The 23,131-nt window shown below is 47.5% G+C and overlaps 2 protein-coding genes across 5 annotated transcripts in view; one reads left to right on the forward strand and one right to left on the reverse strand.

Moving 5' to 3' along the window:
• Positions 1–55: 55 nt before the first annotated feature.
• LOC139763681 (trypsin-1-like) lies at positions 56–5,648 on the reverse strand. 2 transcript variants are annotated; one of them, XM_071689988.1, is made up of 3 exons: positions 5,597–5,648; positions 3,884–4,095; positions 56–3,433 (listed from the first exon to the last, which is right to left on the reverse strand). In XM_071689988.1, the coding sequence occupies exons 1-3, from the start codon at positions 5,634–5,636 to the stop codon at positions 2,873–2,875; spliced, it is 813 nt and encodes a 270-aa protein (XP_071546089.1). In that variant the 5' UTR covers positions 5,637–5,648; the 3' UTR covers positions 56–2,872. The 2 variants fall into 2 exon arrangements, with proteins under 2 accessions (XP_071546089.1, XP_071546091.1); XM_071689990.1 differs by lacking the exon at positions 5,597–5,648 and adding an exon at positions 5,556–5,569.
• The window catches only part of LOC139763680 (uncharacterized), a 27,544-nt gene continuing 7,605 nt past the window's right edge, over positions 3,193–23,131 (forward strand). For 2 of the 3 annotated variants that reach the window (XM_071689985.1, XM_071689987.1), the window contains exons 1-8: positions 3,193–3,331; positions 8,472–8,648; positions 9,538–9,621; positions 15,443–15,549; positions 16,209–16,332; positions 18,171–18,312; positions 19,398–19,486; positions 21,002–21,080. In XM_071689985.1, coding sequence (XP_071546086.1) covers positions 8,569–8,648; positions 9,538–9,621; positions 15,443–15,549; positions 16,209–16,332; positions 18,171–18,312; positions 19,398–19,486; positions 21,002–21,080 — 705 coding nt within the window. In that variant the 5' untranslated portion in view covers positions 3,193–3,331; positions 8,472–8,568. The remainder of the gene's footprint in view (positions 3,332–8,471; positions 8,649–9,537; positions 9,622–15,442; positions 15,550–16,208; positions 16,333–18,170; positions 18,313–19,397; positions 19,487–21,001; positions 21,081–23,131) is intronic. The other variant, XM_071689986.1, reaches the window with a different exon arrangement.

Here is a 23,131-nt window from a genome sequence, read left to right on the forward strand (position 1 = left end):
CTTGTCTCCTTTGAGACAGTTAACCAGCTCGGAGGGAATAGCATTCAATATTCACAAGGATATTCCGCCTGGTTGGGTCGAGCAGCTGTTTGGATCGAGTAGTTGTATCCGTCGAGCACTTGTAAGGCACCAGTCAGGGTCCCAGCTTGTACTTGACCCAGCCGTGGTGTGAAACACAAGCACGGGCCGACCTAACGAGGGTCCATCGCCTGGTCACGCTCACGCCCAGAGACCCGGCTGCAGCAGCCCAGTTAACAATCCAGCTAAGAACATGTGTCAAAATGTGTTACACACACCAGAGAACAAAAAGGCCCTTGCAGTCATAAATTAGAATGTTTAGTTACTATTATATTAACATTTGTGTTAGAATGCATGCCAAATTATTAATGATACTGTAAGTAACCTTAGATGTCTGTTTTGATGTATGCCATTTTATTTCTGACACTGGGAGTAGCCTTACATGCTAAGATATCTCAGTGACTGCGCACACAGACACATGTTATGTGGACTCCTGTCATTTCATTTAGATATCAAATGTAAGGTCATTGGCTTTTCCTTAATCCACAGGAAAGTGAGTAGTCAAAGTATGCTTGGCAGTCCATTGGTCTAGTTGGGTCATTAATGTCTTAATCGAAGGGCTTTACTTAAACCATGGCAATGGAACCCCATGGTAACCTCTCTTGAACACCATCAACCACCAAATAATAATTTCTAGTAAGTGCTACTAGTAATAACGTAACTATCTTATCTTTCCATTTTTCTTCGAATCCCTACAACACACACACATACACACACACACACACACACACACACACACACACATATATATATATATATATATATATATATATATATATATATATATATATATATATATATATATATATATATATATCAGCAATTGGCTGATTCGGGTGAGAAACTGCATAAGTTGGTGACTGAGTTTGGTAAAGTGTGTGAAAGAAGAAAGCTGAGGGTAAATGTGAATAAGAGCAAGGTTGTTAGGTTCAGTCGGGATGTGGGACAAGTTGATTGGGATATAAGTTTGAATGGAGAAAAACTGGAGGAAGTGAAGTGTTTTAGATATCTGGGAGTGGATTTGGCAGCGGATGCAACCATGGAAGCGGAATTGAGTCACAGGCTGGGGGAGGGGGGGATGGTTCTGAGAGCGTTGAAAAATGTGGAAGTTGAGAACGTTAATTCGGAGAGCAAAAATGGGCATGTTTGAAGGAATAGTGGTTCCAACAATGTTATATGGTTGCGAGGCGTGGGCTATAGATAGGGTTGTGCGGAGGAGGGTGGATGTTTTGGAAATGAAATGTTTGAGAACAATATATAGTGAGAGGTGGTTTGATCGAGTAAGTAATGAAAGGGTAAGAGAGATGTGTGGTGATAAAAAGAGTGTGATTGAGAGAGCAGAAGAGGGTGTATTGAGGTGGTTTGGTCACATGGAGAGAATGAGTGAGGAAAGATTGACAAAGAAGATATATGTGTCAGAGGTGGAGGAAACGAGAAGTGGAAGACCAAATTGGAGGTGGAGGGATGGAGTGAAAAAGATTTTGAGCGATCGGGGCCCGAACATACAGGAGGGCGAATGGCGTTCAAGGACTTGAGTGAATTGGTACTTTGTGGTATAGTGGGGTCCACGTGCTGTCAATGGATTGAACCAGGGCATGTGAGGCGTCTGGGGTAAACCATGGAAAGTTTTGTGAGGCCTGGATGTGGAAAGGAAGCTGTGGTTTCGGTGCATTACACATAATAGCTAGAGTGTGAACGAATATGGCTTTTGTTGTCTTTTCCTAGCGCTGCCTCGCGCTGGTTTTCACGTGTGGCGACGAGAATGGATGAAGGCAGCAAATGTGAATGTGTACATGTGTATATATGTATATGTCTGTGTATGTATATGTATGTATACGTTGAAATGTATAGGTATGTATATGTGCGTGTATGGGCGTTCATGTATATACATGTGTATTTGAATGGGTTGGGCCATTCTTTCGTCTGTTTCCTTGCACTACCTCGCTAACGCGGGAGGCAGCGACTAAGTATAATAAAGATATTAATAAGTAAATGAATATATATATATATATATATATATATATATATATATATATATATATATATATATATATATATATATATATATATATATATATATATGCCTATCGGTGAAGGGGGCAAGGGAGGAAGTAATAACAAGCAGTGATAAAGTGAGTATTTTGAAAGACTGTTGAATGTTTGATGATAAAACGGCAGATGTAGGGTGCTGTGGTCGGGGTTATGTGCAAAGTGAGGGAATCGTGGAGTGGATTGGTGAAAAGAGGTGGTGAAAGCCTTACGTAAGATGAAATATTTTACCTACATCAATCTAAAATTCACTTCCTTACATTCTATCACACACTCCCACAATTCCTGCTTCAGGAGTAATGCTACCCTTTCGTATTAGCTCTTGCCCTGTCCCAATTTTACTCACAGACATTTCCAAACCATTCTTCCCCTTCACCCTTGAGCTTTGTTTCGCTCAGAGCCAGAACATCCAGGTGTCTTTCCTCAAACGTACTACCTTCTCATCTTGGTTACATCGACACACATTCAGACATTCCAGCCTGAGCTTCGGGGAGGATGAGCACTCCCTGCCTGGCTCCTTCTTGTTTCCCTTCTTAGAAACTGAAATAAAAGAAGGGGAGGGTTTCCAGCCATGTGCTCCCACTTCCTTTAGTCGTCTACCCCAACCCGCAGGGAATACGGAAGTGGAATCCTTTCTCCCCCTACCTCAGATATGTGTGTGTGTGTGTGTGTGTGTGTGTGTGTGTGTGTGTGTGTGTGTGTGTCCCATACCGTAAACTAAAACTGGATAGGAAAAAATAAATCTTCATAGTTGTAATCGTGCAGGACTTGTGACAGTGTTGTGTTGTACCCACGACGCGAAGTAGGAGAGGTCAGTGTATATGCTGGGATGGTAAGGCCTGGCACATCCATACCCCCACGAGACGATGCCGCCCAGGTAGGTGGCGCCGCCCACACTGCTCCGGCAGACAAGAGGACCGCCCGAGTCTGAGTGGCAGGCATCTTTCCCGCCCTCCTCGTACCCAGCACACATCATGGACTCGTGTATGGCCTCAACACTGTAGCTCCGGCGACACGACTCCTCAGACCAGATGGGAACTTCCAGTTTCTGAGGAGTGTCTACGACGTCGCCGTTTTCTTGCACGGCGCCCCAGCCGGACACCAGACACTGGCCCGACGCTCTCTGTGGCGCCAGTGGGATGGGCTGCACGAACTTCGTGTAATGGAGGCGTTTGGACAACTTGAGGAGGGCGATGTCGTTAAGGTAAGTCTGGTGGTTATAGTGAGGGTGGACGATGATCTCACTCACCCTCACCACCTGCTCACTACCTTCTTCTTTGCTTCGGTCATGTTCACCTGCCACGACCTGCAGTTATAATACACACGAGCATTATACCCTGACTTTATCTTACACATACACACACACACACACACACACACACACACACACACATATATATATATATATATATATATATATATATATATATATATATATATATATATATATATATATATATATATATATATATTCATCCACTGTTTCCTGTGTTAGGTTAGGTTGGGTTGTCTTGAGTACAAACAAAAGAAAGACAGCTCTCGCTCTCCCCCTCCTGGCCACACCGAGGCCCCCACACACGGACCTTCCCATGGTCTACTCCGGCTGCCTTCATACCCTTCTGGTTCAGTCCGTCCAGCGTAGGTCGACCCCTGCACATTGAGCCAAGGATGACATGTGAGGGAGACTCAGCAAGTGTCAGGACCAGGGATGACATGTGAGGGAGACTCGTGGTGAGGAGAGGTAGTGTGTACCCACCTGGAGCACATTCAAGTCTCGGGTGACAACACAGTGAGCAGCTGTGATGACGTAAGAGTTGTGGTAGACAGATCCACCACAGAAGTGTCTGGCAGCTCCCCAGCGCACGTCCTGGAGGCTGACCAGGTACGGCAGCTCCCCCTTCCTGACAGCTACCCCGCCCACGATCCTGGCAGGACCTGCCAACAATGGCCTCCACGACGTCCCCATAACTGGAAGATGTTAGGAAAACATAATTACCTGTGGATATGTGGCCAGTGAGGACCTGCCAACAATGGCCTCCACGACGTCCCCATAACTGGAAGATGTTAGGAAAACATAATTACCTGTGGATATGTGGCCAGTATGGCGTGTGTCAGGAGGGTACCATGTGTCCTGAAGGATCAACACTTGTGTCCTGAAGGATCAAAACATGTGTCCTGAAGGATCAACACTTGTGTCCTGAAGGATCAACACTTGTGTCCTGAAGGATCAACACTTGTGTCCTGAAGGATCAACACTTGTGTCCTGAAGGATCAACACTTGTGTCCTGAAGGATCAACACTTGTGTCCTGAAGGATCAACACTTGTGTCCTGAAGGATCAACACTTGTGTCCTGAAGGATCAACACTTGTGTCCTGAAGGATCAACACTTGTGTCCTGAAGGATCAACTCTTGTGTCCTGAAGGATCAACACTTGTGTCCTGAAGGATCAACACTTGTGTCCTGAAGGATCAACACTTGTGTCCTGAAGGATCAACACGTGTCCTGAAGGATCAATATTTGTAAAATACGTAATTTTTGTTTTATATTCGTGTTTACTCGCATGCTGTTCTGAATAACATTTTTTTTTACAGTACGATAAACATATGTAATTACTGAGGACATTATAACATGAAGCACCACAATGCCCCTACCACAATACCACAGCAACCACAGGTAATGACTATACCACATAACTAGGAGGACAATACACTAGACATCAAGAATGTGTGGGGCGATGATGTAAGGTGGTGGACACACGGTTATTGTGAGTAACGTAAATATACAACTGTTGTTGTCACACATGGGTCATGAGATGGAAGCCCTCGGCTGCAGAGCTCTCTCCCTGAATTATAACAATAGATAAATACATGTTTCCTGCTGGTATGAGAGTACAGCTGCTCTGGGAAATGTCTACTTAATGAGGGGTTCTGTTTGATGCGGAGTGTGGATGAGGTATACTCCAAGTGTGGAGGGGTATACTGTACGTGTGAAGTGGTATACTGTATGCGTGGATGGTAAACTGTAAGTGTGGAGTGCTATATTGCACGTGTGGAAAGGTATACTGCACGTGTGGAGGGGTATACTTTAGGTGTGGAGTGGTCTACTGCACATGTAACTTGAATTTACTATAAGTGAGACACACACACACACACACACACACACACACACACACACACACACACACTATATATATATATATATGTATATATATATATATATATATATATATATATATATATATATATATATATATATATATATATATATATATATATATAACCTGCCACACTAACATAACTATGCACAGTCTGTATCTACTAACACGACATCTGTGAAGGACGTCCCCCATGGTAGCCAGGAGGAGCTAGTATAACACATGACCTTCCCCATGGTAGCCAGGAGGAGCTAGTATAACACATGACCTTACCCATGGTAGCCAGGAGGAGCTAGTATAACACATGACCTTACCCATGGTAGCCAGGAGGAGCAAGGTGCCTGGATAACACATCTCGTCACTAACACCTGCCTCGCCTCTGCTCATTCCTTATATATAAACAACGTCTCCCCCCCCACCCCCCACCCACCCCCAGACAGTAGGTGTGTACATTTCCATATCAACAAGTAATCTCAGAAGTGGAGGTGGCATAGAATAAAGTGGGAGGAAAATAAACCATTATCATAATGAAGCAGATGTAATGTTAGTAATTATGTGTCTCTCCTGTTAATGTTCTTACTGAACAAGACTACAATGATATACATGAACGATCATTAACGATACAATATGAACTAGAATGTATTATGAAATCCTTGAGGTGATAATACTGAAGGCCACACCATTAGGTAACCTGCTGTAAGCCAACCAAATACACTGTAATCTGTCGCGTTGGTAATTTCCCTCGAGTACCAGCGATCTCCCAGATCCTGCCTGGCTTACTGTAGCCATGGCGGCGCTCTGATGTAACTTCCTGGCACAAACAACTGAGTCAGTCAAGCCTTTAAGTCAGGCCGTCTCATTATGGTGGTCAACAGGACTAGCTGGTGACACCGTACTGGTGCCCCACTCCACTACATAACTTATCACGTATTTACTCTTTATTATTTATCATCAAATATAACATCAATTATCACAAGCAAGACACGCAAGCTGACATTCTCTTACTTCCATCCCAGGTTACTGGGGTCACACCAGGTCAGGCAGGACGGATATCTTGTGGTCACACCAGGTCAGACAGGACGGGTATGTTGTGGTCACACCAGGTCAGGCAGGACGAGTGTGTTGTGGTCACACCAGGTCAGGCAGGACGAGGGTGTTGTGGTCACACCAGGTCAGACAGGACGGGTATGTTGTGGTCACACCAGGTCAGGCAGGACGAGTGTGTTGTGGTCACACCAGGTCAGGCAGGACGGATATGTTGTGGTCACACCAGGTCAGACAGGACGGGTATGTTGTGGTCACACCAGGTCAGGCAGGACGGGTATGTTGTGGTCACACCAGGTCAGGCAGGACGGGTATGTTGTGGTCACACCAGGTCAGACAGGACGGGTATGTTGTGGTCACACCAGGTCAGGCAGGACGGGTATGTTGTGGTCACACCAGGTCAGGCAGGACGGGTATGTTGTGGTCACACCAGGTCAGGCAGGACGGGTATGTTGTGGTCACACCAGGTCAGGCGGGACGAGTGTGTTGTGGTCACACCAGGTCAGGCAGGACGGGTATGTTGTGGTCACACCAGGTCAGACAGGACGAGTATGTTGTGGTCACACCAGGTCAGGCAGGACGGGTATGTTGTGGTCACACCAGGTCAGGCAGGACGAGTGTGTTGTGGTCACACCAGGTCAGGCAGGACGGGTATGTTGTGGTCACACCAGGTCAGGCGGGACGAGTGAGTTGTGGTCCACACACACACACACACACACACACACACACACACACAGTTGTCATGGTAACCAGGGGACGCTACAACACGCACCCAGCCAACACCTGGCCCGGTCAACCCCACGCTCCTCACTGCTCCAGGTACTGTTGCATCACTGCCCCACGCTCCTCACTGCTCCAGGTACTGTTGCATTACTGCCCCACGCTCCTCACTGCTCTAGGTACTGTTGCATCACTGCCCCACGCTCCTCACTGCTCCAGGTACTGTTGCATCACTGCCCCACGCTCCTCACTGCTCCAGGTACTGTTGCATCACTGCCCCACGCTCCTCGCTGCTCCAGGTACTGTTGCATCACTGCCCCACGCTCCTCACTGCTCCAGGTACTGTTGCATCACTGCCCCACGCTCCTCACTGCTCCAGGTACTGTTGCATCACTGCCCCACGCTCCTCACTGCTCCAGGTACTGTTGCATCACTGCCCCACGCTCCTCACTGCTCCAGGTACTGTTGCATCACTGCCCCACGCTCCTCACTGCTCCAGGTACTGTTGCATCACTGCCCCACGCTCCTCACTGCTCTAGGTACTGTTGCATCACTGCCCCACGCTCCTCACTGCTCTAGGTACTGTTGCATCACTGCCCCACGCTCCTCACTGCTCCAGGTACTGTTGCATCACTGCCCCACGCTCCTCACTGCTCTAGGTACTGTTGCATCACTGCCCCACGCTCCTCACTGCTCCAGGTACTGTTGCATCACTGCCCCACGCTCCTCACTGCTCCAGGTACTGTTGCATCACTGCCCCACGCTCCTCACTGCTCCAGGTACTGTTGCATCACTGCCCCACGCTCCTCACTGCTCTAGGTACTGTTGCATCACTGCCCCACGCTCCTCACTGCTCCAGGTACTGTTGCATCACTGCCCCACGCTCCTCACTGCTCCAGGTACTGTTGCATCACTGCCCCACGCTCCTCACTGCTCTAGGTACTGTTGCATCACTGCCCCACGCTCCTCACTGCTCCAGGTACTGTTGCATCACTGCCCCACGCTCCTCTGCGGTAGGCACAGTTAGCTCACTGCTCTAGATGCTAGTGGATCACCGTTTCTTGTATTACTGGGTCACTGTTGCAGGTCAAGTTGACCCGCAGTGATCATCGTGTATCTGAGGTAAGACAAACTGCCAAACCAGCAAGCAGCAGACACCCCCCTCCCACGCTCCCTCCTCCTCCTGCCTTCCTCCACCTAACCTCATGACGTCATGTAAATATGAAGGATGACTCTTATTAGTAGTTAAAGTTCCCGTAATGACCAGTGAATGGTTGTTGACCTACTTCTGTACTGCTGCCCTGACAGTGTTAACCCATTACTGTACTACTGCCATTACTGTACTATGGTCTATGTAACGCGTGGCCACGGCTAGGCCAATACCTGCAGACATCATGACATTAACATGTTACAATGAAATTTCAGCACTGAACATACCTGCCTGGTGCCCAGCTGTCCCTGCCTGGTGACCTGCCTGGTGACCTGCCTGGTGATCACAGAGATTACAGACGACAGTTGACCTATGGCAGGAGCGGCTCCCACCATCCATCTTAGTCGTGCCAGCACCAGTGTCTCCGACGACCATGACGACCACCACGACAGGTCAGTAATACCAAGGTCAGGTCACCATCACGACAGGTCAGTAATACCAAGGTCAGGTCACCACCACGACAGGTCAGTAATACCAAGGTCAGGTCACCACCACGACAGGTCAGTAATACCAAGGTCAGGTCACCATCACGACAGGTCAGTAATACCAAGGTCAGGTCACCACCACGACAGGTCAGTAATACCAAGGTCAGGTCACCACCACGACAGGTCAGTAATACCAAGGTCAGGTCACCACCACAACAGGTCAGGACCTGTATGAACGACCACCACAACAGGTCAGGCAGGACCAGTAAGCATGAGTTATATGACCGTAAGTAATGTGAATAAGGATCTTATGAGTAATGTGAGTTGAATGACCATGGGTAAGTTAAGATGACCATGTGTACTGTGGTAACGAGGACGGTGAATAAGGTGGAAATGAATAAGGAGAGTAAGGCGCATTTTAGGTGGTCATGAGTAAGATGGCTAGAGTAGGGTGAGTCAGGTGGTGATGAGACAGATGGCCAGGGTAGGGTGAGTCAGGTAGTGATGAGTCAGATGGCCAGGGTAGGGTGAGTCAGGTGGTGATGAGTCAGATGGCCAGGGTAGGGTAGGGTGAGTCAGGTGGTGATGAGTCAGATGGCCAGGGTAGGGTGAGTCAGGTGGTGATGAGTCAGATGGCCAGGGTAGGGTGAGTCAGGTGGTGATGAGTCAGATGGCCAGGGTAGGGTGGGTGAGTCAGGTGGTGATGAGTCAGATGGCCAGGGTAGGGTGGGTGAGTCAGGTGGTGATGAGTCAGATGGCCAGGGTAGGGTGGGTGAGTCAGGTGGTGATGAGTCAGATGGCCAGGGTAGGGTGGGTGAGTCAGGTGGTGATGAGTAAGATGGTGTTGTTGTTTCAGAATTGTGGGAGGAGCAACGGAGGAGGAGTTGTGGGAGGCCCTCGCACCACACCACCTGGTGACGCTGAGGCGAAGTTTCTCACGGTATGTACCACACACACACACACACGATGTCACTGACCTGCACATGGAATTGTTGGTTCGTAAAAGTATATTTACACTCGTGTCCTTAATCTGTTGTCCCCGACGGTATATACAAGGGAGGAGGTGTGTGTGTGTGTGTGTGTGTGTGTGTGTGTGTGTGTGTGTGTGTGTGTGAGCTGTTGTGTCAGAAGGCAGCGTGGTGATGAGTGGCTGGGTTGGACATGGATGATCCTAGGTGAGGTACAAGGAATATCTGTTGTACCCGTGTTGTTGTTGATGTCCCCAGGCAAGCCATCAGTATCAACACACTAACGTCTTACAGGTGAAAATCATAACGTATATTACATGTTGTGTTTACAACCATATATATCTATCCAAATGTTAGCAGACATCTACAACTAATGAAATATATATATATATATATATATATATATATATATATATATATATATATATATATATATATATATATATATATATATATATATATATATATTTTTTTTTTTTTTTTTTTTTTTTTTTTCATACTATTCGCCATTTCCCGCGATAGCGACGTAGCGTTAAGAACAGAGGACTGGGCCTTTTTTGGAATATTATCACCTGGCCCCCTCTGTTCCTTCTTTTGGAAAATTAAAAAAAAAAAAAAAAAAGAGAGAGGGGAGGATTTCCAGCCCCCCGCTCCCTCCCCTTTTAGTCGCCTTCTACGACACGCAGGGAATACGTGGGATGTATTCTTAATCCCCTATCCCCAGGGATAATATATATATATATATATATATATATATATATATATATATATATATATACACACACACGTGTATGTGAGTGGATGTGCCTTTCTTCGTCTGTTTTCTGGCACTATCTCGCTGACGAAGGAAACGGCGATCAGGTATTGGTGGAATGCATGCATAGTGCCATTGTACAAAGGGAAAGGGGATAAAGGTGAGTGTTCAAATTACAGAGGTATAGGTTTGTTGAGTATTCCTGGGAAATTATATGGGAGAGTATTGATTGAGAGGGTGAAGGCATGTATAGAGCATCAGATTGTGGGAAGAGCAGTGTGGTTTCAGAAGTGGTAGAGGATGTGTGGATCAGGTGTTTGCTTTGAAGAATACATGTGAGGAATACTTAGAAAAACAGATGAATTTGTATGTGATATTTATGGATATGGAGAAGGCATATGATAGAGTTGATAGAGATGCTTTGTGGAAGGTATTAAGAATATATGGTTTAGGAGGTAAGTTGCTAGAAGCGGTGAAAAGTTTTTATCGAGGATGTAAGGCATGTGTACGAGTAGGAAGAGAGGAAAGTGATTGGTTCTCAGTGAATGCCGGTTTGCGGCAGGGGTGCGTAATGTCTCCATGGTTGTTTTATTTGTTTATGGATGGGGTTGTTAGGGAGATGAATGTAAGAGTTTTGGAGAGTGGGGCAAATATGCAGTCTGTTGTGGATGAGAGGGTTTGGGAAGTGAGTCAGATGTTGTTCGCTGATGACACAGCACTGGTGGCTGATTCGTGTGAGAAACTGCAGAGGCTGGCGTCTGAGTTTAGTAAAGTGTAAAAGAGGAAAGCTGAGAGTAAATATGAAAAAGAGCAAGGTTATTAGGTTCAGTAAGGTTGAAGGACAAGTTAATTGGGAGGTAAGTTGGAATTGAGAAAAACTGGAGGAAGTGAAGTTCTTTAGATATCTGGGAGTGGATTTAGCAGCTGATGGAAGCATGGAAGCGGAAGTGAGTCACAGGGTGGGGGAGGGGGCGAAGGTTCTGAGAGCGTTGAAGAATGTGTGGAAGTCGAGAACGTTATCTCAGAGAGCAAAAATGGGTATGTTTGAAGGAATAGTGGTTCCAACAATGTTATATGGTTGCGAGGCATGGGCATAGGGTTGTGCGGAGGAGCGTGGATGTGTCAGAAATGAGATTATTGAGGACAATATGTGGTGTGAGGTGGTTTGATCGAGTAAGTAATGAAAAGGTAAGAGAGATGTGTGGTGATAAAAAGAGTGTGATTGAGAGAGCAGAAGAGGGTGTATTGAGGTGGTTTGGTCACGGAGAAAATGAGTGAGGAAAGATTGACAAAGAGGATATATGTGTCAGAAGTGTAGGGAACGAGAAGTGGAAGACCAAATTGGAGGTGGAAGGATGGAGTGAAAAAGATTTTGAGAGATCGGGGCCTGAGCTTACAGGAGGGAGAAAGGCGTGCAAGGAATAGGGTGAATCGGAACGTGGTATACCGGGGTCGAAGTGCTGTCAATGGATTGAACCATGGAAAGTTTTGTGGGGCCTGGATATGGAAAGGGGGCTGTGGTTTCGGTGCATTATACATGACAGCTAGAGACTGAGTGTGAACGAATGTGGCCTTTGTTGTCTGTTCTTAGCGCTACCTCGCGCGCACGCGGGGGGAAGGAGGTGCTGTTTTTCATGTGTGGCGGGGTGGCGACAGAAATGGATGAAGGCAGCATGTATGAATATGTACATGTGTATATATGTATATGTCTGTATGAATATGTATGAATACGTTGAAATGTATAGGTATGTATATGTGTGTGTGGACTTTTATGTATATACATGTGTATGTGGGTACGTATATTCTTTGGTCAGACACTGCCATCCCAGCATACCTGTAAGTCTGTTGTGAGCATACTGTGAGCTGGGCTGGTGACAGCATACTGTGAGCTGGGCTGGTGACAGCATACTGAGCTGGGCTGGTGTGAGCATACTGTGAGCTGGGCTGGTGTGAGCATACTGTGAGCTGGGCTGGTGTGAGCATACTGTGAGCTGGGCTGGTGTGAGCATACTGTGAGCTGGGCTGGTGACAGCATACTGTGAGCTGGGCTGGTGACAGCATACTGTGAGCTGGGCTGGTGTGAGCATACTGTGAGCTGGGCTGGTGACAGCATACTGTGAGCTGGGCTGGTGACAGCATACTGTGAGCTGGGCTGGTGACAGCATACTGTGAGCTGGGCTGGTGACAGCATACTGTGAGCTGGGCTGGTGTGAGCATACTGTGAGCTGGGCTGGTGACAGCATACTGTGAGTTGGGCTGGTGTGAGCATACTGTGAGCTGGGCTGGTGTGAGCATACTGTGAGCTGGGCTGGTGACAGCATACAGTGAGCTGGGCTGGTGACAGCATACAGTGAGCTGGGCTGGTGACAGCATACTGTGGATACTCCTTCCCTCTACAACCACCATATTCCTAATCTTGTTTACACAATTATTCTTAAATGTAATCAACGTAGTTAATCATGGTTTTAGATATAATCAGCGTAGGTAATTATGGTTTTAATTGTAATCAGAGTAGGTAATCATGGCTTTAAATGTAATCAGCGTACGTGATTATGGTTTTAAATGTAATCAGCGTAGGTAACCATGGCTTTAAATGTAATCAGCGTAGATCATGGTTTTACATGTAATCAGCGTAGGTAATCATGGTTTTAAATGTAATCAGCGTAGGTAATCATGGTTTTAAATGTAATCAGTGTAGGTAATCATGGTAGGTCCACAGAAGGTATGGCCGCCAGTCCCCGGCGTCGCCAGACGTTAAGACCTGAGTCTACATACACCATCACCCACACACCACCACCCACACACCATCACCCACACACCATCACCCACACACCATCATCCACACACCACCACCCACACACTACCACCCACACACCATCACCCACACACCACCACCCACACACCATCACCCACACACCACCACCCACACACCACCACCCACACACCATCACCCACACACCACCACCCACACACCATCACCCACACACCATCACCCACACACCACCACCCACACACCATCACCCACACACCATCACCCACACACCACCACCCACACACCACCACCCACACACCATCACCCACACACCACACCCACACACCACCACCCACACACCATCACCCACACACCACCACCCACACACCACCACCCACACACCATCACCCACACACCACCACCCACACACCATCACCCACACACCACCACCCACACACCACCACCCACACACCATCACCCACACACCACCACCCACACACCATCACCCACACACCACCACCCACACACCATCACCCACACACCATCACCCACACACCATCACCCACACACCACCACCCACACACCACCACCCACACACCATCACCCACACACCATCACCCACACACCATCACCCACACACCACCACCCACACACCATCACCCACACACCATCACCCACACACCATCACCCACACACCATCACCCACACACCATCACCCACACACCACCACCCACACACCATCACCCACACACCACCACCCACACACCATCACCCACACACCATCACCCACACACCATCACCCACACACCATCACCCACACACCATCACCCACACACCACCACCCACACACCATCACCCACACACCATCACCCACACACCATCACCCACACACCACCACCACCACACCACCACCCACAACCATCACCCACACACCACCACCCACACACCATCACCCACACACCACCACCCACACACCACCACCCACACACCAACACCCACACACCACCACCCACACACCACCACCTACACACCATCACCCACACACCACCACCCAAACACCATCACCCACACACCATCACCCACACACCATCACCCACACACCATCACCCACACACCACCACCCACACACCATCACCCACACACCAACACCCACACACCACACCCACACACCCACCCACACACCACCACCCACACACCATCACCCACACACCACCACCCACACACCATCACCCACACACCACCCACACACCACCACCCACCACCCACCCACACACCATCACCCACACACCATCACCCACACACCACCACCCACACACCCCACCCACATACCATCACCCACACACCACCACCCACACACCATCACCCACACACCATCACCCACACACCATCACCCACACACCACCACCCACACACCATCACCCACACAACCACCCACACACCACCACCCACACACCCCACCCACACACCATCACCCACACACCATCACCCACACACCACCACCCACACACCCCACCCACATACCATCACCCACACACCATCACCCACACACCATCACCCACACACCATCACCCACACACCACCACCCACACACCATCACCCACACACCATCACCCACACACCACCACCCACACACCCCACCCACATACCATCACCCACACACCACCACCCACACACCATCACCCACACACCACCACTCACACACCATCACCCACACACCACCACCCACACACCACCACCCACACACCATCACCCACACACCACCACCCACACACCATCACCCACACACCACCACCCACAAAGACGTGAGTTTGGGCCGGATCTAGGATGACCTGGGTCAGACTTAAGGTGAAGTGGGCATGACCTGCAGTGAGTTGCGTGAGACCTACGTTGACTTGGGTCAGACTTGGGGAAATCTGGTTCAGACCTCGAGTGAGGTGGCCACACCAGGGTAAGCTGGGTTATACTTAGGGTCAGCTGTTTCAGACTTAGAATGAGGTGGGGCCAGACCTGTGGTGAGGTGGGCCGGACGTGAGGTGAGGTGGGCCGGACGTGAGGTGAGGTGGGCCAGACCTGTGGTGAGGTGGGTTGGACGTGAGGTGAGGTGGGCCAGACGTGAGGTAAGGTGGGCCAGACCGGAGGTGAGGTGGGTCAGACGTGAGGTAAGGTGGGCCAGACCTGTGGTGAGGTGGGCTGGACGTGAGGTGAGGTGGGTCAGACGTGAGGTAAGGTGGGCCAGACTTGTGGTGAGGTGGGTTAGACGTGAGGTGAGGTACACGTGGTGTTGCAGGGAGTGGAGCGGTAGAGCCTCGCTGGCGGGAGCTGAGGAAGAGCAGCTGGTGGAGAACCGCCACCTGACCAGACAACAGCTGGTGGACGCCTTCACCTCCATCTTAGGTGAGTCCTCACCCCCTCAACACACACACACACACACACACACACACACAGTAGCTACTGTTGTTACTTTATTTACTATAGTTACGTGATGAACCGTTACGTCATGAAACCAAACCCAGATAACTCGACACGATACTTAACGTGAGGTTCAGTCGTCCAGGGCTCGACCACTAACTGCTTCACTGCTGAGCACCACGTGGCTCGCTTTACCCGATGCTTCACTGCTTCAAGAGGTGCACCACACCTGCTGTTTCGCTGCTATGCGAAGTTCGACCCCACCTACTGCTTCATGAGATTCTCCTCACCTGCTGCCTCGCTGCTTCACGAGTTTCATTCCACTTGTTACTTCGATGTTCGACGTGGTTCACCTCACTGATGCTTCACATGGTTCGAATGGTGAAAGCAAGAGGCTGGTCAAGACGTAGCAGTAATGATGATGATTAACAGCAAGTAATGATAATAACGATCATTCTAATTGAACACAACACAATAAGAGCAGACATGTGAGGCACAGCAAGTCCTTACCATCCCATGAACTGTCCTATAGCATGATGTTCTACACTACCAGCCTAGGAAATGTTATATAGTTACTATCATGTTCTATATTACATGTAAGTTATGAACATTATCTACGTCATTAAACCTGGTTGTTGTGGCAGCAGGAACTGAGCGGTACGTTGGTGTGTGTGGCGCCATCTTTGATGCTATTGTGGCGTCGACGACCAGCGACCATCCCGGAGCGTCGAGCCTCACCACCACCAGCAGCAGCACCAGCAGCCTGGGGTAAGCAGGGGTCTGTGACGTACATATATATATATATATATATATATATATATATATATATATATATATATATATATATATATATATATAGTTATGGGAGGGTATTGATTGAGAGGGTGAAGGCATGTACAGAGCATCAGATTGGGGAAGAGCAGTGTGGTTTCAGAAGTGGTAGAGGATGTGTGGATCAGGTGTTTGCTTTGAAGAATGTATGTGAGAAATACTTAGAAAAGCAAATGGATTTGTATGTAGCATTTATGGATCTGGAGAAGGCATATGATAAAGTTGATAGAGATGCTCTGTGGAAGGTATTAAGAATATATAGTGTGGGAGGCAAGTTGTTAGAAGCAATGAAAACTTTTTATCGAGGATGTAAGGCTTGTGTACGAGTAGGACGAGAGGAAAGTGATTGGTTCTCAGTGAATGTCGGTTTGCGGCAGGGGTGTGTGATGTCTCCATGGTTGTTTAATTTGTTTGTGGATGGGGTTGTTAGGGAGGTGAATGCAAGAGTTTTGGAGAGAGGGGCAAGTATGCAGTCTGTTGTGCATGAGGGAGCTTGGAAAGTGAGTCAATTGTTGTTCGCTGATGATACAGCGCTGGTGGCTGATTTGGGTGAGAAACTGCAGAAGCTGGTGACTGGTAAAGTGTGTGAAAATATAAAGCTGAGAGTAAATGTGAATAAGAGCAAGGTTGTTAGGTACAGTAGGGTTGAGGGACAAGTCAACTGGGAGGTAAGTGTGAATGGGAAAAACTGGAGGAAGTGAAGTGTTTTAGATATCTGGAAGTGGATTTGGCAGCGGATGGTACCATGGAAGCTGAAGTGAGTCGTAGGGTGGGGGGCGAAAGTTCTGGAAGCGTTGAAAAACGTGTGGAAGGCGAGAACATTATCTCGGAAAGCAAAATTGGGTATGCTTGAAGGGGTAGTGGTTCCAACAATGTTATACGGTTGCAACGCGTGGGCTATAGATAGAGTTGTGCGGAGGAGTGTGGATGTGCTGGAAATAAGATGTTTGAGGACAATATGTGGTGTGAGGAGGTTTGACCGAGTTAGTAATGAAAGGGTAAGAGAGATGTGTGGTAATGAAAAGAGTGTGGTTGAGAGAGCAGAAGAGGGTATTTTGAAATGGTTTGGTCATTTGGAGAGAATGAGAGAGTAAAGATTGACAAAGAGGATATATGTGTCAGAGGTGGAGGGAACGAGGAGAAGTGGGAGACCAAATTGGAGGTGAAAGGATGGAGTGAAAAAGATTTTGAGTGATCGGGTCCTGAACATGCAGGAGGGTGAAAGGCGTATAAGGAATAGAGTGAATTGGAACGATGTCGTTGACCGGGGTCGATGTGCTGTCAGTGGATTGAACCAGGGCATGTGAAGCGTCTGTGGTAAATCATGGAAAGTGCTGTGGAGCCTGGATGTGGAAAGGGAGCTGTGGTTTCGGTGCATTACACATCACAGCTATAGACTGAGTGTGAACGAATGTGGCTTTTATTGTCTTTTCCTAGTGCTAACCCGCGCACATGCGGGGGGGAGGGGGTTGTCATTTCATGTGTGGCGGGGTGGCGACGGGAATTGACAAGGGCAGACAGTATGAATTATGTACATGTGTATATATGTATATGTCTGTGTTTGTTTATATATGCATACGTTGAAATGTATAGGTATGTATATGTGCGTGTGTGGACGTGTATGTATATACATGTGTATGTGGGTAGGTTGGGCCATTCTTTCGTCTGTTTCCTTGCGTTACCTCACTACGTACATTGCTGGACCTCTGACACACGTCATTCATCTGGTGTTATCTAAGTATACATAATGAGGTATACATGTATGATGATTACAGGGGGAGTGTGAGCAACCGGGGTATCAGCTGGTCGAGTCTCGTGTCCTATTTAGCCTCACGTGTGGCCAGCGGTGGACACGACGCGCCCCCTGAGCCACTCTTCTGCCCTACACCACGTTACCGCCAGCTGACACACACCAAGGTAAGCCGCACCAGTGCACAGTGACCAGTAGCCGCGCGCCTCACTATCACACAAACTCAACCATCCTTGTGCACTACGTATGATATAGTCCAAAGTTAAGGCAGAATGTGTATACTTTTCTTTATAGAAAACTGTCAAGTGGAATCTGATCCTTGTTGAGCCAGGTAATGTTCCTTGTTGAGCCAGGTAATGTTCCTTGTTGAGCCAGGTAATGTTCCTTGTTGAGCCAGGTAATGTTCCTTGTTGAGCCAGGTAATGTTCCTGGTCTACAGAAGGAGTGAGTCTTGCTCCCGCCCGCACCACACAACACATACCAACACAATTGTTAGTCCACGTCTGGGTTACTGCTGCAACCATGCCAGGTGAGGAAGTCGTATATGGTGTGGTACACTACATATGATGCTGAGGTGTGGTACACTACATATGATGCTGAGGTGTGGTACACTACATATGATGCTGAGGTGTGGTACACTACATATGATGCTGAGGTGTGGTACACTACATATGATGCTGAGGTGTGGTACACTACATATGATGCTGAGGTGTGGTACACTACATATGATGCTGAGGTGTGGTACACTACATATGATGCTGAGGTGTGGTATACTACATATGATGCTGAGGTGTGGTACACTACATATGATGCTGAGGTGTGGTACACTACATATGATGCTGAGGTGTGGTACACTACATATGATGCTGAGGTGTGGTACACTACATATGATGCTGAGGTGTGGTACACTACATATGATGCTGAGGTGTGGTACACTACATATGATGCTGAGGTGTAGCACACTACATATGATGCTGACATAATTATGCTTACCAAAGAAAACGATATCGTGTTGTATACAGAAGCCTGGTGCAGCATTATAGCAGTACAGAGTTAAAACATGACCTTTTCTTGAAAAGGCAAAGTTCCATAAACAACAGGACGTGCACTGTTATACTGCTCTTCAAGCTAAGGAGATTCCTGTTTATATCAAACAAGACATTACTTATCTTATAAGTAGAGGCAGATGTTATAATTGTAAGTAGAAGTAAAGTTCTCCCTCTGTACCTGACTGTGGATTGTACGTGACCAGCGTGAGGGTGTGGCTGGTGTTGTGATGTTTGGCAGACGGAACCTGCTGGTGGTTGGCACCCGGGGAGGTCTTACCAAGATGTCACACAGGTCAGTCATCGTTTCTAGCACCTCCTTCTAGGTAGGTATAGCCTCTCCTTCTAGGTAGGTATAGCCTCTCTAGATTTTTCCTCCCTCCACGTAGGCATACCGTCTGTATCATCCGCTCTTCTTCCTTCTCGGTAGGTATGACGTCTTTGTACTCCTCTCCCACTCCTTCTCGCTATATGTAGCGTTTCTATATTCCTCTTCTCCTCCCTCTAGGTATATGCAACGTCTCTATACTCCTCTCTCCCTCCCTTCCTCCCTCTAGGTATATGTGTCGTCTCTATATTCCTATCTCCCTTCTCTCTAGGTATATGTACGCCCTCCTTCGCTTAGGTATGTATAGCGTCTCCATCTTCCTCTCCCTTCCCTCTGAATATGTGTAGCGTCTCCATTATTCTCCTTCTAGGTATATGTAGCTTTTCCATCCTCTTCCTTTTAGGTATGTATAACGTCTCCTTCTTCCTCTCTTCCTCTCTATAGTATGTATAGCGTCTCAGTTTTCCTTTCCCCTCCTTTTAGGTATGTGTATCGTCTCCATCTTCCTCTCTCCTTCCATCTAGGTATGTGTAGCGTCTCCATCTTCCCCTCTCCTTCTTTCTAGGTATGTGTAGCGCCTCCATCTTCCTCTCCCCCTCCCTGTAGATATGTGTAGCGTCTCCATCCTCTTTCCTTTAGGTATGTGTAGGGTCTCCATCCTCCTCCTTCTAGGTATATGCAATGCCTCCATCTTTCTTCCCCTGTCTCCATCCTTCTCCCTGTAAGTGTGTGTAATATCCCCTACTGTGACCAATCTCGATTCATCCGTTGATATGTGCTGTCACTGTTATATCTGTCATCTGATAAGAGATCATTAGCTAAACTCATTGACCTAAGCTTGAATTGATGTAGACTTACCTTAGATTTACTTTGAAATGAGAATATATATATATATATATATATATATATATATATATATATATATATATATATATATATATATATATATATATATATATATTCTTTCTTTTTCTTTTAAACTATTCGCCATTTCCCGCGTTAGCGAGGTAGCGTTAGGAACAGAGGACTGGGCCTTTTTTTGGAATATCCTCACTTGGCCCCCTCTGTTCCTTCTTTTGGAAAATTAAAAAAAAAAAAAAAATATATATATATATATATATATATATATATATATATATATATATATATATATATATATATATATATATATATATTCACGTATTCATGCAACAAACGTTGATGAAATGCTTGTACAAGTAATCTTCGTCTTTAATGTTTCTTTGTAAATTATTATAATCAAAGTAACTGTATGAAAGAAGCCAAATTTGTTATCATGTTCGCAGCAGTTAGTTCCCCCCGCCTCACGTCGGTCCATCCCTGTGGTTCCTGTGTTTGGCTCTAACCTGTTGTTTTACCTTGACTGATGACCCTGATCTTTGTCACTGACCTTGACTTCTGCCTCCAAACCGACGATTGGCGGATGGATGATGATGGTGGTGGTGGTGTTGGGGCGGACAACAGTGCGCGGCAGCAGCGACATGCTAGGCTACAGCTGGACGCCATGCCTGATGTGGAGCAGTTGCCACACGCCCTCCGTAAGGTTAGTTCACCCAGTCCTCGCCTGCGGTGATCCTCTTACCTATCTTCCTTCACGAAGTTCTGCTATCTTGTCATGCAGGCGCTGAGATCCTCTGTGTTGGGATTTCAGTGTCACACTCCACAAGGATTGTTGAGGATTTATCCTGGACGATCCTGCTGGAGCTGAGGCTTTCTCCCCGTCTCTCTCGTTAACGATGTGGAACCATTAGTGAAACACCCAGCCTAAGTGCGTCACCACAACTCTTCTAACACACTTGACCTCATGTTTACCTGTGAACACTCCCACGACACTCACCCCATTTCTGGACCCTTAGGCTCCTCTGACCACAACCTTGTTTCTCTGCTTGTCACTGGCCACGCCCCTCCTCTGTCCTCCCCTCGAAACGCCAACTTCGGCACAGTGGGAGGGGTCAGCAGTGGTCATACCTGCGCGGCCCCTTTATTGACTTTCCCTGAGATGGGCAGGTCCTGCTTCTCTGGTCGGGATGCATCATGTTGTGCCGGACACATAGCAGAGGTTATCTTGGCTGGGATGGAGACCCACAGCCCATCTTCTAAATCTTTTTTCTCCTCAGTCGTGGTTTGTTCGCTCCTGCTCTGGTGGCTGTCACATCAGGGACGGTGCGTGCTGGACCACGAGCCTCCTCCCTTCCCCAGAAAGTCACTCAACATTCATATCTGCTCGGAATCATTGCAAAGCCATTCTTCCAAAAGCCAAACGCACTTTCATAATAAGAAACTGCTGATTCGACTTCTGATAAATCTTTTTAGCCCTTAACCAGAAGCATCTTCAAGAGTTTGTGTGATTCAACGTTTCCTCATATTTTCTGATCTGCTCGATATATTTTTAATTCTCACATAATAAAGTCGCCTTTTTTTGGTGCCTTGTTTTCCTCAAACTTAACTTTGGATGATTCAGATTCTACCGGTCGGCCCACATCTCCTTCCTCGCAACCTATACCATCTCGTATGTTCTCCTGGCGCAGGGTCTCTCAGGAAGTGTGCAGGAGGACAAGGTGTATGGCTCAGATGACATACCTCCTCGTGTTCTAAGGGAAGTGTGCCTCTGGCCTGGCAACAATTCTTGCCTGCTTATCCTATTTCGAAATTTGTCTCAAAACCCAGACTTTCCCTTCCACTTGGCAGTACGCCTTGGTCCAGCCCGTACCTAAGAAAGACGACCACCTCTCTAACCCTCCAACTGTCCTGGAAGCTTTCCTGAATTCTTACTTTCTCAAACGCTTACCATCCCATTCCCTTCTCTCAGAAGACCGGTGTGGATATCGCAGTACTACGCCTACTGGTAATCTCTCCTGCTTGACTCACCTCTGCTCCTCCTCTCTCAAGGATTTTGGTGAAACTTTTGTCACAGTCCTCGACGTCTCCAAAGCACTTGACAGGGTGTGGCATAAGTCATTGCCTTGTAAACTCCCCTCCTTTGGTTTTACTTATTTTCTCTGTTGTCTAAAGCATAGTTTCCTCTTAGGGCCGTTGTTCCACCGAAGTGGTGGTCGGTAGAGCGACTCACGTTTCCTATGCTATCACTAGTGGCGTTCCTCAGGGGTTCTGCCCATCACCTATTGTCTTTCTTCTCTCAAGAAATGATCTTCGGTCTTCTACTTCTAACACTACTCACTCTTATACTGATGATTCGACTTCCTCACTCTCCCTTCCCTCCACCCTCTATACTCGTGTGAGATGGATTATATGAGCATAATGAGTAATACCAGTGCGAGATGGATTGTGTGAGCATAATTAATGACAGTAGTGTGAGATGAACTATGTGAGTATAATGAGTGATACCAGTGTGAGGTTTGTGTGTGTGTGGGGGGGGGGGGGGTTCACAACCAACACCATCAGATCTGGAGCCAGACAGTCTTGCTGGTAATAGTAAGCAGCTGACTCATGTAAACATCACCAAGCATCCACGTAAGGTGCACCAAGCCAAGCTGGAGCACGACAGGTGTACCAAGCCAAGCTGAACCATTGCAGAAATTTATGTGATCGGTGCTGTAACTGGTGGAGGTTGTAGCAGATGGGTGTTACAGATGA

This window comes from Panulirus ornatus, chromosome 47 (assembly GCF_036320965.1).
Source record: "Panulirus ornatus isolate Po-2019 chromosome 47, ASM3632096v1, whole genome shotgun sequence".
Taxonomy (NCBI): Eukaryota; Metazoa; Arthropoda; class Malacostraca; order Decapoda; family Palinuridae; genus Panulirus; species Panulirus ornatus.

What these genes read in the sequence shown, in the direction of transcription:
- LOC139763681 (XM_071689988.1), bottom strand. Translation starts at nt 5,636, where the DNA reads ATGTGTTATCCAGGCACCTTGCTCCTCCTGGCTACCATGG. An exon ending in GCTCCTCCTGGCTACCATGG is followed by an intron (nt 4,096 to 5,596) that starts GTAAGGTCATGT and finishes AACATCTTCCAG; the next exon opens with TTATGGGGACGTCGTGGAGG. An exon ending in GAGACTTGAATGTGCTCCAG is followed by an intron (nt 3,434 to 3,883) that starts GTGGGTACACAC and finishes TTATAACTGCAG; the next exon opens with GTCGTGGCAGGTGAACATGA.